This window comes from Helobdella robusta (assembly GCF_000326865.2).
Source record: "Helobdella robusta unplaced genomic scaffold HELROscaffold_4, whole genome shotgun sequence".
NCBI classification, from domain to species: domain Eukaryota; kingdom Metazoa; phylum Annelida; class Clitellata; order Rhynchobdellida; family Glossiphoniidae; genus Helobdella; species Helobdella robusta.
The window spans coordinates 3,101,436-3,116,501 of record NW_008704902.1 but is presented as its reverse complement, the minus strand read 5'-3'; the positions used below and the strand labels follow the sequence as shown (position 1 = coordinate 3,116,501).

General features: G+C 31.8%; 3 protein-coding genes across 3 annotated transcripts; 1 reads left to right on the top strand and 2 right to left on the bottom strand.

The window, feature by feature from the left end:
* Positions 1-424: 424 nt before the first annotated feature.
* HELRODRAFT_185039 (hypothetical protein) lies at positions 425-2,531 on the bottom strand. Its single transcript, XM_009024595.1, has 7 exons — positions 2,367-2,531; positions 2,051-2,157; positions 1,689-1,786; positions 1,533-1,600; positions 1,312-1,456; positions 980-1,153; positions 425-812 (listed from the first exon to the last, which is right to left on the bottom strand). Exons 1-7 carry the CDS (start codon positions 2,478-2,480, stop codon positions 730-732), a joined length of 789 nt encoding a protein of 262 aa, XP_009022843.1. The 5' UTR covers positions 2,481-2,531; the 3' UTR covers positions 425-729.
* Positions 2,532-6,139: 3,608 nt separating this feature from the next.
* HELRODRAFT_66958 (hypothetical protein) lies at positions 6,140-7,561 on the top strand (the record flags this gene model as incomplete). The annotated part of the gene is made up of 2 exons (XM_009024252.1): positions 6,140-6,360; positions 6,511-7,561. 2 exons carry the CDS (start codon positions 6,140-6,142, stop codon positions 7,559-7,561), a joined length of 1,272 nt encoding a protein of 423 aa, XP_009022500.1.
* Positions 7,562-8,171: 610 nt separating this feature from the next.
* On the bottom strand, positions 8,172-13,577 carry HELRODRAFT_66984 (hypothetical protein; the record flags this gene model as incomplete). Its single annotated transcript, XM_009024261.1, has 13 exons — positions 8,172-8,344; positions 8,527-8,743; positions 8,811-8,893; positions 8,982-9,113; positions 9,342-9,549; positions 9,717-9,830; positions 10,075-10,323; positions 10,433-10,508; positions 10,616-10,807; positions 11,505-11,602; positions 11,920-12,033; positions 12,143-12,260; positions 13,471-13,577. 13 exons carry the CDS (start codon positions 13,575-13,577, stop codon positions 8,172-8,174), a joined length of 1,881 nt encoding a protein of 626 aa, XP_009022509.1.
* Positions 13,578-15,066: the final 1,489 nt, after the last annotated feature.

Here is a 15,066-nt window from a genome sequence, read left to right as displayed (position 1 = left end):
GCACTTGTCTTAGAAACGCTTCATCAAAAAAATATTTTTGACGAGTTCAAATGAGCATCGGGGCGATAAATTCAAATAATTGTAGTGCCGTAACTTTGTCTATCACGTGATGTAACCGTGATGCAACCATGAGATGCAACCATGTGCTGCCGTTACTTCACTCTTAAAACTAATTCCCTTTTCTTTCTGTACATTAACTGAAAATAATTTTTAACTAATTTCGATTTAATTCAACAACTAACTTTTTCAGACACGTCATCTGTACTATGTTCAAATCGAGAACAAATCTTAATTTTTTAAAAATATTTCGGCCTGGCGTAACTGAACTTCATGGAAATAGAATATGACTTCAGAATAACTCTAAAAAGAACAAAGCCGTCAAAAACGAATTGTCGCCGACGCTGATTTTCAAAATCAAATCAAAATTTTTAACGTCACGTAGAATTTTTTATTTTCCGACACGTTGATTCACATAGCACATTATTTTTAATATTCGCCTCGGTTTCGGTCATAAATTCAAAATAACAGGTCAACATTTAAAACCAAATATTGATTGTTTTACTAGTTAGAAATAAAAAATGTGAAACACGTACAAGAAAATTTTTTAAAAGTAAGAAACGATTTGCTAAGTGACACATTATATATCAATAGTTTCCAACTCGGAAACAAAATTATAAAAAAATTTCAGAGCCCTTGAATAGATACAATTCAAAAACTATATGATCACATTCACGATGCATCTTCATTATCTTCAATCTTCGGGGCGAGGTAGTACCTTATGTAACCCATGTCTCCAATCTTGTACTCAACCACTAGGAAATGTCATCAAGATTTTGTAATTATTAATCATTATCACACCCACCATCAAAGCGTTAAAAAATAAAAATGTACCAAACAAAAAATTGACTTTTGACGCTAATTAAAAAATAGCGCCATAAAAAGCAGATATCAAAATAGCAGCAGAAGAACAACAGCCAACCCAGAGGAACATCAGCGGACATGGAGAGACTGACACGTGCGGAGAGAGGAGTGGCTTTGGTGAAGAAGTTTAAATATCGAAGTGCAAATGTTAAGGTGACAGCCTCCTGCATTTCAATGACCACTGCCTCATCCTCCTTGTCCACATTAGCACTTTGCGCTAATTTAATGTTCCCTATTGTTTGAATAATGACAAGTATTGAGCTATACCAAGTAAAGCAAATTCCATTAAAAATTAATAACAGTCAAACATAATAAAAAAATTTATAAATATGAATAACTAATAATTATATGGAATCACAGTAAAAGATTAGTAATAATTAATAACAGCACCAGTTCCAAGATCTCCATTAGCAGAGAACTTGACTCCCTCCTTGGTGCAGCAGATGACCACGGACTCACCAATCTGGCTCAGATCACGGCAAATACGTTGAAATTCAGAAGATGGCAATTTGATAACACAGCTGTAATCTGTCTCCTTCACGAGGCATGACAACAAATTACCATTTACATTTTATAGTTTAAGAAGCCATGAACAATAAATAATGACATACGGGAATGCCAAGATGCTCAGTGTCCAGGTCCATGAGCTTCATCTCATAATCTGACACCTTTTCACCATCTGTTGAGTTAGTGTGACATTTTATAAAATTATAGTGGAAACAACAGAAGCAATGATAATAACGTAATATTAAAAATAATAGACATACTAGGGGACTCGAACATGAATGTGATCGTGTCTGTGGTGTCATTGGCCTTCACTGTTATTGCATCTTCATTACCAGCACATCTCAAAATCTTCGACATGCTGAAATTATGATTAAACATTATTCACAAACTGAAACAAGACAAAATGACAATTAGTTTGTAATGATTGAGTGATTAAAATTGCAAATGTTTTAATTCAACTTCTCAATTTGTCTGGTCAAATTTAAATGTTATAAGTAGACATTTTTCATTATAGTCAAAAATTTACAAACTTATAAAAATCACTATTTAATTTAATTTATTTATTGCTTTAGTTTGCCAGTAACTGTCTGACATTAATAAATGTCAGACAGAGAGGAATTACCTTCCCAGATTAATTCCCATGGAGATGTTGCGATCGCACCTGTATGTGTCAAAGCCATCTGATCTCAAGCATAAGGATACTAAACTGACGTGACTACTGTCCATGGCCTTTAATTAACAAGGTTCAGGTTCAACCAATCAAAATGAGATAATTAGAAGTAATTTGTAATATAAATTCAGTAAATGTGACAATACATAATCCAAATAAACTAAATAATAACTGAATACAACGCAATAAATATTAATAAATAAATAATTGGATAAAAAATTTAATTAAATAAATAAATAAAATAAATTTTATTTAAAATTATTAATACCTGCAAGCTCATACCAGTCCCATTGCAATCCCATGTTGCCTCGTTTAAAAGATCTTTGACGGCCTCCAGAACTTTCTTCAGAAGAGATCCTTGGACCAGCCTCGCTTCAAACATCTTTTTAATTTAATAACTTGTTTCGAATTTTGTGGAAAAGTTGGACAACGACGGGCCTGCCGAGTGGATTACGCACTAAACTGGCGGGAAGAAAGCTTTTACTCAGGAAAAAAATTTGATTCAGAAGACAAAGACAAAAAACGATGGAAAACCATAATTTCAAATGAAAAAAATCAAGCGGCAGTCTATCGATGATGGATTTCGATGACACACATATATATAATATGCTAATTATTCTTTATATATATATGTTCTTATATTTTTAAAATATACTTGAAAAAAGTTGCCTCAGTAGTGTCTTGGAGTAACTTTCCTTTTCATTTTTTAAACTTTCTATTAAATTTTTTTCTTTATTATTCTTTAAAAATCAGGATTTGACAAACGCAAAAACTGTTACAGCATGCAAGACAGTAGTACAAAATTAAACAAATAAGTAAATAAATAAATAAAAATACGGAGAAAGAAAAATATTTTAACATGAAAAATAAAATAAAATAAATTATAAATAATAATGATAAAATAAATAAAATAAAATAAACTGACAAAAAAATGAAGTAATGGCATAAAAACGCAAATTATTATAATAGACTAGATGATGATCTTAGTGAGTTAGTGACGTGATCGATAAATAAAAAAAACTAGTTTTGTGAATGATTAAGTTTTATTGAGTGTGAATATGTTTGAGGTGTCTTGTGATGAAAGCCTTCTCCTGATAAGTAGAAGTAGATTGGGTGGCGGACTTAATAGTTATGCTTGCGTTGACGAAGGTTGTGTGTTGTAGTTTCAATTGGTGGTAGTAGAAGATGAATGACGTGGTTGGTGCTATTTTCTACTTTCTTGAACAGCCTTGAATCGAGTGTGTTGAATATCTGAGTGACGGTAGGATATGATGCAAGTAGATAGTTGAAGCGGATTAGTTTTTTGATGAGAGATAGTAGTTGCTGAAGTTGTTGTTGTTAAACAAAACCAGACCAGGAGGAAGCTGCATATATGATGCATGAGATTATGAGTGATTCAGTGATGTCGAATAATTTGGTGTCTCTGAGACCAGATGTGAGCGGAGTGTTTTGAGTGCGTGAAATGTTTGGAAGCCTTTTTTGATGATGTGATTGATATGAGGTGTTAAATTAAGTGTGGAGGTAAATGTGATGCCTAATATTTTTAATTGATTTGTGCGAGTGATTGATGGGTGTTCTGGAGGTAATGTTATTTTGTTACGGCTATTGTGAATGATGAGTTCGAATGATTTATTGAGATAGAAATTTACATGTTTAATTTTATTTTTTGGTATAAAATTTTTATTTTCTTAGTTATCGATGTGCAATTAGGATGTAGCCTACTATTCAAATTAATGTAAATTTTATAACTATTGTAATTATAATTGATTGAATGATCGTTTAACAACGATTCAGCACGGTATTCGGTCATTTCTTGTTCTCTTGGCATTGGCTGCCTATAAAATATAGAATAATTACTTAATTAAATCTAAATTACTTCCTAAGTAGGCTACTTATCAGGTACTTATCAGACATATTAATTGAGTCTTAACGCCCCCCAGTTTACGATCACCTTTTTGTTCTCACCTTTTCTTAACTTTTGCTAAATTTACATTTGCTTTTTCTGGCCCTTTTCTCTGGATCTCCCAATTTTATTCTCCATCACTTACAAACCCAAGACCCATCTGTTTGCAAAATTTACTTAGGAGCGCTGTTGAACATCGCGAAAAATTGCTTTACAAAATAGTTGATTGATTGATTGCATATATGTAGATTGTAGAATTATTGGCTATCTTCTCTAATTATAATTAATTTACATCTTTGTTTTGGCTCCTTTCGTTTCGTTTGTTTTTTGTTGACATCTTGTTTAGATGAGTGCCGTTTTTTTGGCTTAGTACCCGCAAGTTGAAAATTGAATTGATATTTTTTCAATATTTTATTCCCTAATTCGTCGTCAAGATTGGTAGAATTTACGAGTTATCGGTAAAATATAAAAGTCTAAAAGATTAAATGTTAGTATTTATGTTAATTTAGTAATATAGTTGTCATCAGTGATTTTTTTTAGTATATCTCAGTTGTGTGCATTTTCAATTCTCAATCAATCAAAAAGTAAACTTAACTTGCAGTTAAACACAGTCTTGTCTTCAGTCTGTCAGTCAAACTCGGCCTAGCAATATGTATTTGTTGGTGCATTGTACAACTTGATGTGCTCAAAGAAGCATAAACTTGAGTAATTAACTAAAAAAATAGAAATAAAAGGTGATTTGCCACAAGGAAGAATAGTTGAATTAGAAAAGAATAGGTGCGTTTTTTTATTTTATTAATTAAGATGGTAATTATGATATATATATATATATAATTTAAATTTTAATGAATTTTTGGTTATAATTTTATTTATTTTATAATTTATATATGTATTTTAATCAATTTCATTTTTTATTTTAATTTTACTATGACTACATGCTTTGATTTGATGCAATCAAATTCAGCAAATGACATATAAAATAAATGATGTAAGTACATCACAATTAGATATTATATTAGTAGAGTAAATGATCTGTTTTTATTTTTAATCTTGCCATTCTCTTCTACATCTCAACTAAAATATATTTTAGTTGTTTACTCCTCCTTCTAACAATTTATAATTATAACAAATAGTATTAGCTTTGATTAAATTTACTTCATTTTCAGTTAGTTATACCATAACATAAGTCAATTTTTTCAAACTTTTGGTGTACAAACTCTACATCTTCAGCCATTCCCTATGTATGACAACCTGTTATATTTCCATTATCACATCCTTTACATTACAAGTTATTTGATTGATTGAAGAGTGTAAATCCAGTGGACTGCAGACTTAGACATCTATGATGCCTTAAGGTTCCACAATCTGCTTTGGTCTTTAATGTAAATAATTTCAATGTTTACTAGTTTTGGTTTTAATTCTTTTTTTTCTAAGACTTATTTTTTGCAATATTTGCCTATATTATGAATGTGCTGATGAGTTATTTGACAATACTCAAAAGCTGTTGGTGTTTGTTAGGATGGAAACCTTCATTCAAGATTTCAGTTTATTCTTATGTCACAACTGACAAGCCTCATCAACATTTGAATTTTTTCTATAATTAAATAAATGTTCTAGAAATTTCTTGTTTATGATTTAAAAATTGTCATTCTGGTGCAAAGGTTATTTATCACTTTAACAGTTTAACTTTTATAATGCTTGAGGCTTGTTCTTTTTTGTTTTCTTTTTACCAGTGCACATGAGCTTACTGTAAATGAAAGCAATTCAAATAAAAATATTCAGTTCAAGTATTCATTTCAAGTACATTCATCCTGTATATAAATACTTGCTGATTGTCTGACTACTTACTCACTGTCATTGAACCTAAATGTACAGATGCACATGAATTTTATGAATGCAATTAATATTATAATGTAATTAATCAATTTAAGTATCATGTATTGTACATAAAGATTTGTTATAATGATATAATTATATGTAGTGTATTTATTTACATAATATGCACATATATGGAATAGTTTATAACTTGTGCAAAATTCGATTTATTTATTTTGTGATTCTAATAAGTCAGGATGGAAAAAGACAAGCTTCAGAACTCCTGGCAATTTGGAAAATCAGCACGACTAGCCAACATGTACATGTTTGAGAACAAGCTTTTCACTGATGTGGAGTTTGACATTAAGAGCAGCGACCATGAAGAAAGCACAAAATTGTATGCCCACAAATACATTCTTGTTACAAAGAGTCCTGTTTTTGAAGCCATGTTAACAGCTGACATGCTGGAAAATTCTCGAAAAGATGGCAATTCTTACATCGCAATATCTGATATTGATGTGGAAGGTTTCAGAGAGATTCTTAAGTAATTATATTTTGAATTATTATTGTTGTTGAAGAGCTTGTTGAAGAGATTTTGTGATTAAACAACTCTGAATAAAATGTTTGGAATTTGTCCAGTGAGCTTATGAAAATATTTATATTTTGTCCAATTATTTAAATATTGAAATTTCAGGTATATGTACTCAGATGAAGCAGATATTACTTTTCAAAACGTCACCTCTGTCATGTATGCCTCAAAAAAGTATTTTTTGGAGGATCTTGCAACCATTTGTAAGGATTTCTTATTGAACAACATGGTGCTAGAAAATGTTTGTGAAATATTAGAACATAGTGTAGCATATAATGAAATTGAATTAAGCAACAAATGTTTGCGTTTTATTGGTTCAAACGTTGGATCTGTTTTTAGTCATGAATCTTTTCTAAGCCTCTCCCAATCAGCCCTGGAACACTTGGTAAGTTATGATTATTTGTACGTCAAGAGTGAATCCTGGCTGTATCGTGAATGTATTAGGTGGGCGAAGCATAATTACAAAAATAATCAGGTGGTCAGAGAACCAGATAGCACAGACGTACGAAAAATATTAGGAAATATCATTTACAAAATAAGATATTTAAACATGGCTGCAGCAGAATTTGCTGAGGAGGTAGGTAAACATGACGTTCTTTCAGATGCAGAAAAGTCATTATTGTACTATCATTTGATAATCGGTAATAGACCACCAGTTGATTGTCCATTCTCACAAAACTATCGCGTTTTTAAATGTTCTAGATTCCAAGAAGTTGGAACCTCTAAGCAGTGGTGGTCATGCAACGGTCCGGTTGAAGCTATTGATTTCTCAACAAATGATGATATCAATTTGATTGCAGTAGCTTTGTATGGTGGTAAAATCAAATCAATGCACGAAGTGAAAGTTGAAATATGGAAAGATCAAGACAAACTTGATTCAGTTGAGGAAGTTATACATTCTGATGGATCATCTGATGTTTGCCCTGTTTATTTATCTAAGCCAGTTGAGATTAAAGCAAAAACTATTTACACAGCAACAGCGTCCATTAAAGGTAGGTTATCACACTATGGAACGAGTGGCAAAGAAGTTAATTGTTGCACTGGAGGAATCACTTTCAACTTTTTCAGCTCAGCCAGATCAGTCAATGGCACTAACGTAAAAAGTGGACAGATGCCTGAATTTGTTTTCGAAAAGCTGAACAAAAGTAACCGGTGAAATTTTTTTTTGGCAACGGCATGCCTTCCCATTAATATCTCATGTTATGTTTATACATTTTGATAAGCGTATTCATTTTTCAAGACAGATCTTTACTTATACATAATCGCTTCAAGTAAATAATGTTATTTGTGAGATGAAGTGAACACTGCGAATGTTAATACATTGTAGCATTTTTCGCGTTATTTTAATCTAATTATATTGATTTTAGCTCTGATATATTTCCAATTCTTCCAAGGCATTAAATACATGCACGTGCCTTTAAATCATTCGCTGTGTTCAAATCTTTCCCAAAATGTATGTTTTTGCAAAATATGCCAAACAAATTTATCAAAAAAAATTATTTTATGATTCCAAACATGTGCCAATCATTCCTGTCCAATTACAAAACTGGATATTTGCGTCAGATTAGAATTCAATAACAAAAAACAAGGAATATTTACCAAATAATTAATAGGAAATGTCAAGTAATGTAATCATGCCAACAGCGTTGTTAGGTCAAGTTTATAAAATTTAACAAAGCGGGACTGGTTATCGAATCGTTCGCTCGTTTGTAGTTTACTAACAATAATGATTAATTTTGTAGTCTACTAACAATAATGATTAATTTTTAAAGATTGATGATTTCCTTGACGGCAGACACTATGCTCTGAGCATCAATGCCAAACAAGGCCAGTAGTTCATGAGGTTTGCCACTTCTTGGAACTCCATTCACAGCTAAATGTTTGATGATTATGTTTCTTTCCATTCTCAATGAACTGGTTACGGCCTCACCAATGCCACCTAAAATAATTTAAAACGAATTCAGCTTAAGTCGTAGATTATTTCTAAGAATAACAGTAGACTCTTTGAATTCAATGCTTAAAAAACTGTTTACTATCGCTTGATTTAGACTCTTAAACTATATTTGATTAACATTTGGTTCATTTTTATTTGAAAAAAATGTATATAGGTGGTTTCAATACCTTCTGGGTAATGATCTTCAACCACCAAGATTCTTCCTCCAGTTCTTTTGGCACAGCACAAGATGGTGTCTCTATCGATGGGCTTGATGGTGAAGGGATCGACGATCTTCACACCAATTGATGACTTTGCAAGTTCATCTGCCGCTTTGAAAGCTTCCACCAACGTGACACAAGCAGCAATAATCGTAACTTGATCAGAGTTAGACTCACGCAATACCTTTGTGATAAATATTATAAAAGGTTAGGCTAATCATAAGTAACCAGAAATGTCGTTGGATGCATACCTTAGCTTTTCCAATTTCAAATTTTTCATTGTTATCATAAAAATGTGGAACAGTGGGTCTGCTTGTTCTTATGTAACAAATACCTAAATTTATTTATTAATAACTGTTGTTAAAGCTAATAAAATATTTAGTAATTTATTAAGTAACAATTAAATTGTTAATTATTTTTACCTTTTGTGTTAGCTGCAAGTTCAACAGCTCTCTCGGTAGAAACAGCATCACTTGGGTAGAAGACAGTGCACGTTGGTATGGCTCTAAACATAGCCAAGTCTTCAAGACCCATCTGTGAAGGCCCATCCTCACCTGCAGCCAAAATGCATTCATACATTTTACAATGTTATCATACCGACTAAGAACTCATTAAATAGTTCAAGCATGATCAGTAATGTTTTTAGTTTTGAAGTTTCTTACAGAGACCCCAAAAATTAAGATAAGGATAAAAATGTGGTGCTTCACAACCAGCATTATCAAAATTGTATTCAGGTTACCATTGCAGAAAAAAGAATAGAGTTTAAAAAAATTTGTACCTACCTATAGAAACTCCACAATGAGAGCCACAAAAGTTGGCATTTGTTTGAGAGATTGCTCCCATTCTTATTTGATCATAAGCTCTTGAGAGAAAGCAAGCAAATGAACTGGCAAATGTGACACACCTATTACGAGTTGCACAACCAATGGCCACCCCAACAAGGTTTTGTTCCGCAATGAAGCATTCTATGAATTGATCTGGTCTGACCTCCTGACAAGAGTAAATGTCAAAAAATAAAATAACAATTGAAATTAAAAAAAGACCACATAACTATTAACTCTATTTTAAATTGTTAGTTGCACCACTTGTTAAGAAGTGTACTACAAAAAAGAGCCTCTGGAAAGCTCCACAATGATGGCATGTGTAGACATGTTCACCTTGAGTTTCATAGAAAATGTTGAGTTTTTCATATCTCCATCTAAGGCTATTAGACGATTGTTGACCTTTCCCAATCTAGCTAATGCATTGCCATATGCTTGCCTTGTAGCAACCTAGTAACACAGTGATCAAGTTATAATTATACCAGCATTGACAAAATCAATATTAAGGAAACAAAAAGAACCCTAACTCCAGTTTTGGAGCTTCTAACTCAGGTTTTTTAATTATAAAAGTATCTAAAATTTAACTAATAAATATTTTCAAGAAATCACAAAAAAACAACATAGGTCAGGCAAACAATATATAGAAACTAAAAAATATTTCTGTACAATCTATTGTAAACTATCACATACTCACACATTCTCCTTTTTTATAAGAAGGGCTTCCATCAATTTTTATTTGACCAAATTCCATTTCAGTTATATTCTCCAAAGGGGAAAGAGGTTTCAGATTGTGTGGTGCCCAATTGGTCACTTTTTGTTTCAATTCCTCAAGAACCTCTTCTGCCTTGTCACCAAGTGGCTTGCCATGCCAATTGTCTTGGTCTTCAATACTTGAGATTCCCTTTCCTTTGAATGTTTTTGCCAAAATGCAGAATGGCTTACCCTAAGAGTTTCAAAAGATTAAAATAGAACAACGCACTAGGCAATGTCATAAGTGCTAAAGAATTCATTAGTGAACAAAAACTTTGTTTAAAAAACATATATAAACTAACCTTTAAGTTTGCAGCCTTTAGGAATGCTTTGCATAGCTGTTCAACATTATGACCATCGACGACTTCTGCATGCCACCTTCATAATAAAAAAAAAATAAAATTCTGTAATAAAAGAGTTTTACATTATAAAAAAAAATTATGGTTTCTCAACATAATATCACTAAACTAATGCAGAAAACAAACCCAAATGCTTCAAATCTTTGTTGGTAGGTTTCCATATCATGTTGCAGTGACGTTGGCTCACTCTGACCAAACCTATTGATGTCAATGATTGCCACCAGGTTGTCCAGATGGTAGTAACTTGAAAAGTGGATGGCCTCCCATATGGACCCTTCAGCACTTTCTCCATCTCCAATCAAACAAAACACTCGGTACCTTAAGAACAAATCATTTATTATGCTAATACAAGCCATTTGTAAAACATTAAATTATAAAATTATAAAATATGTATCTTAAATATAGGGAAACTTATAGCAACTTTACATTTGACATAATGACAACTTATTTGAGAAGGCAATACATACCAACCTTTGCTCTCAAGATGTTTTATATTCTTAATTTCTATCAACTTTAACATTATAATAAGTCAAATTGAAAACTGCATTGCTACCTAAATATATACAAACACACACACACACACAAAATCAAATATTATACATTGAACATTCAATTATATATCTATATATACATATTATTCATGATATATATATATATATATATTATTTCTATCTATATTTTACTTCATTTTTATGAGCTCAGCACCCACACTTATATGAATATAAATTTTGCATAATCTTTTTCATCTGTCCTATTATTTCATTATTTTGGTAACAATTAGATTGACTTTCACCAATTTTAGGTTCAATGGGATTGCTAAATGACATCCAAAACAAACCACAATCAATTTGTTGTGTGAATCATAATAAGATCAGTGCTCAAACATCATGTATTATTATAGTGGACATTTACTTGAACAAAATACCAAAACAAATTAAAAGTTAACGGTCAGTAACCACAGTTACAAATAACACAAATTGAAGCAAGATTTGTAATGAAAAGAAAGGAAACAAACTTGGCTTTGTCTATGTATTTAGCAACATAAGCCATGCCAGCTGCACAACTGAGTCCCTGACCCAGTGATCCTGTTGCAACATCAATGAAGTTCAACCTCTGGATCAGTGGAGGAGTTGTTCAACAAACATTTCAAAACTTAATATTATACATAATTACATATTGAACAATTAATCTAATTTTTATTAAAATATATATTTTTAAATAATCAACTAAAATTTTCAAGTATAAAATTAATGTTCAGCATTGCAATTGGGAGGTTACATCATAAAAATTCTCTAGCATTTATAAACAGTGGAAATATAAAAAAAATGGAACAAAAAAACTGATGAGAAGGTATATGAATGAAGTGAAGAGCATGGCATAAATAAATAATTGCAAATGTGTTGAGTGCAAGAACATGAGTCAAAACTTACAGGAGTTGGGTGTCCCTCAAGATCTGAATCTAAGGTACGCAGTTTGTTGAGGTCCTTCACATCCAGCAGGCCCACCTCTGCCCACGCCGCGTACAACACTGGAGCTGCATGGCCCTGTTGTGTTGGTGTTCAACATCCAAAATAAACTTTTGCACAAATATAAATCATACATCTTACATGTACATTTCTAAATTGAGTTGCAAGTAAATGCTATTAAGTTAACCTTTGACAGAACAAATCTATCGTTGCAAGCACTTCTCGGTTCAGAAGATTTGTACCTCATGGCATAGAAAAAAAGAGTTGACACAACTTCTGCTGCAGAGGCACATGATGTTGGATGTCTAGTTGTATGATCACAAACATAAGCATGCATAAATTGAATCAACAGATATCATTCAAATTTTAAAAACACAAATTTTTCACATTCTTACCTGATGCACAGTCTAATACACAGTAAAAGATAGCTTATTTTTAATGTTATTACACAAATTATCAGTTATTCAATCTTTAAAATTTTAATTTTTGGCTACTGAGTTAAAAGACTAATCAACAAGTTTAAATTGGAAGAGAAAAAAACCTTTTAAAAATCTTTTATTAATTTTTATTTAAAAAAATTTATTGATTTTTACTAAAGATTAAATCAAGAAATCTGGTTAAAACTTTGATTGGAATCAGACTAGGTTAGATAATTTATTTTATGCCTATGGATGTTATCATCTATTTTTATAAATAATAATTAAGAGAAAAGATGAACTATCTTAGGTATGATAACAAATATAAAATTTCATTTTTCAAACTTTCATCTTAAGTTCAAACAAATGATGAAATATAAATTTTTTTTTATTTTTTATTAGTCTTTATTATTGCAGCTCTGATATACGCAGAACCACTTACAATGTTACAGATATATTATGTTATCTATATATCTTTTATTATGTTCTTCTTTTCTTCATCTATTGATTTGAAGCAGCCATCTTTTGCCATAAAGGCTGTTTATCCTTTTCACACGACGTACACATGTATCTATGTGCGCTCGCAAGCACCGCATCATATACGCTGAGTATATGATAGCCATTGAGATGTTTGACTCAGCGAGCATTTGAACCACCGAGCCATCTCGCCAGCCAGAATGCGACAACTTACGGCATCTACCCATTTACCAACCTTGAAAGGATGGATGGCTGGGTTGACCGGGGGTCGGCTACCCGGATGAATCTGTAGAAACTGCAGAATTCGAACCCGGGTCGTGGGAGTGGTAGACGGACACGCTAACCACTCGGCCATGAGACCCCATAAATGGTTTTAATTTAAAATTTGTAACTACTAAGTACTAGGCTACACTACATAAATGTGCAAACTGCAAAAATGGTAAGGAAGTTCAGTTGTATAAAACCTTTGAATATAAAAAAAGGTCCTGTCTGTTTAGTATTCATCGACTGGTCTGAAACACGCGGTCCGCAAATTGAGCGTTTATTGATAATTTTCAAATTTGTAAAATATTTATTAAATTTGAAAAATTAAAAAAAGTAAAACCACGAGGTCATGACTCACCCAGAATTGCTGGCATTCGTGGAAGTAATTGAGTATATTCTCAACTTGTTAGCAATATTCTGCAGTGTTTCAACGAAGGAAGCGTTTATTTGCGGATAGTCTGACATTTTCCTGGATGCCGAAGATGCCAATCTCACTTGTGACAGAAGCGACCTGGTTAAAAAGTGTGCGCGAACAAAAACCATAAATACATATATATAGCTTTTTAGGCTGCTGAATATATAAATGTTAATCTAAGTTTTAAGCCGATATGCATGATATTTAGAATCTAAGTCTAAGTAGAATCTAAGTTCAAGTATCTAGAAACCGCACAAAACACACTAGAACCTTGAAATCATCTTCTATCTTATAAAATATAAATTTATATTTCAAGGAAATCATTCGAAAATATATTTAATGAAGATAGTTTATTACAATGGAATTGCCATGAATAATAATTTTTTTCAACATTTTTTTCCAATTTCATAAAGACAAGATTAGAGTATTTGAGTCAATATTATTTTGATAAACTTTATGAACCTAGCATTATTTCATTCTATCTTCCTTAACCTTAAAATTTTAGACTGGAATTTTACCAATTACCAGGTTTATTAAAAGCTGGTATTTGCAACATTGATTTCAGTCATACGTTATATTTTATACAGGAAACCTTCAGTGGCTTTGCGACAACGCTGATTGCATGTACTATTGTTTAATCCTCATACCAAAATTCTATGCACATAACTTATTTCTAACTCATCACTTTTACTAGTTTCTTCTTTAAGCTCAATCATCAGTTATGCAATCATACTTACTTGCTAATTATTTTAACTTTTGTAGATCCAACACTCTACATCCTACTCATCACTTGTACTACTTTGTGTTGATATTGATATCTAGTATTTTTCTCACTATAAACTTTACACACACACACACACACACACACACACACACACACACACACACACACACACACACACACACACACACACACACACACACACACACACACCACACACACACACACACACACATCCAGTTCCAGATAAATATTATGTTGGTGTAATTATATAATGATGTAAATGCTTCCAGATTGAAAATCATGTTAAGTGGGTCAAGCAGTAGAATCAAGGTACCTATGTGTAATGCAATACATAGCAACTTATTGCATAATGGCCTTCCTACATCTGCTTTATATTTTCAGATATTTTGTCAATTTCTCCGTCTAAACACTTGAACTCTAGTTTCTTCTTTTACATTGGTTATCTTTTAAATTTAAAACTATAGGGTGTTCTCTATTTTGAGTTAAATTTTTAAGTATTTTTCAAAAATACTTCGTAATAGTTGGAATATCTGAATTTTTCTTAGGAGAAGCTAAAATTAGGGGTTCAAGTTTATTTGTGGAAATAACGTTATATATAAACAATGTTACGAAATTTGTGGGGGGCTAAAGATGTTTGTTTATATATAATTATATGGGCACGGGCATGTATGCGAAGATTTATAAAGTAGTTGGTCCTACTCATAAAAAAAAGTTATTCTCATTTCTTTAGTGTTCATTTATTCAACAGCCCTCCTTGATGAATTTTGCAAATGAATGGGTTTTGAGATCTGCTC

What these genes read in the sequence shown, in the direction of transcription:
- HELRODRAFT_185039 (XM_009024595.1), bottom strand. Translation starts at nt 2,480, where the DNA reads ATGTTTGAAGCGAGGCTGGTCCAAGGATCTCTTCTGAAGAAAGTTCTG. An exon ending in ATGGGAATTAATCTGGGAAG is followed by an intron (nt 1,787 to 2,050) that starts GTAATTCCTCTC and finishes TCATAATTTCAG; the next exon opens with CATGTCGAAGATTTTGAGAT. An exon ending in TAATGGAGATCTTGGAACTG is followed by an intron (nt 1,154 to 1,311) that starts GTGCTGTTATTA and finishes TTCAAACAATAG; the next exon opens with GGAACATTAAATTAGCGCAA.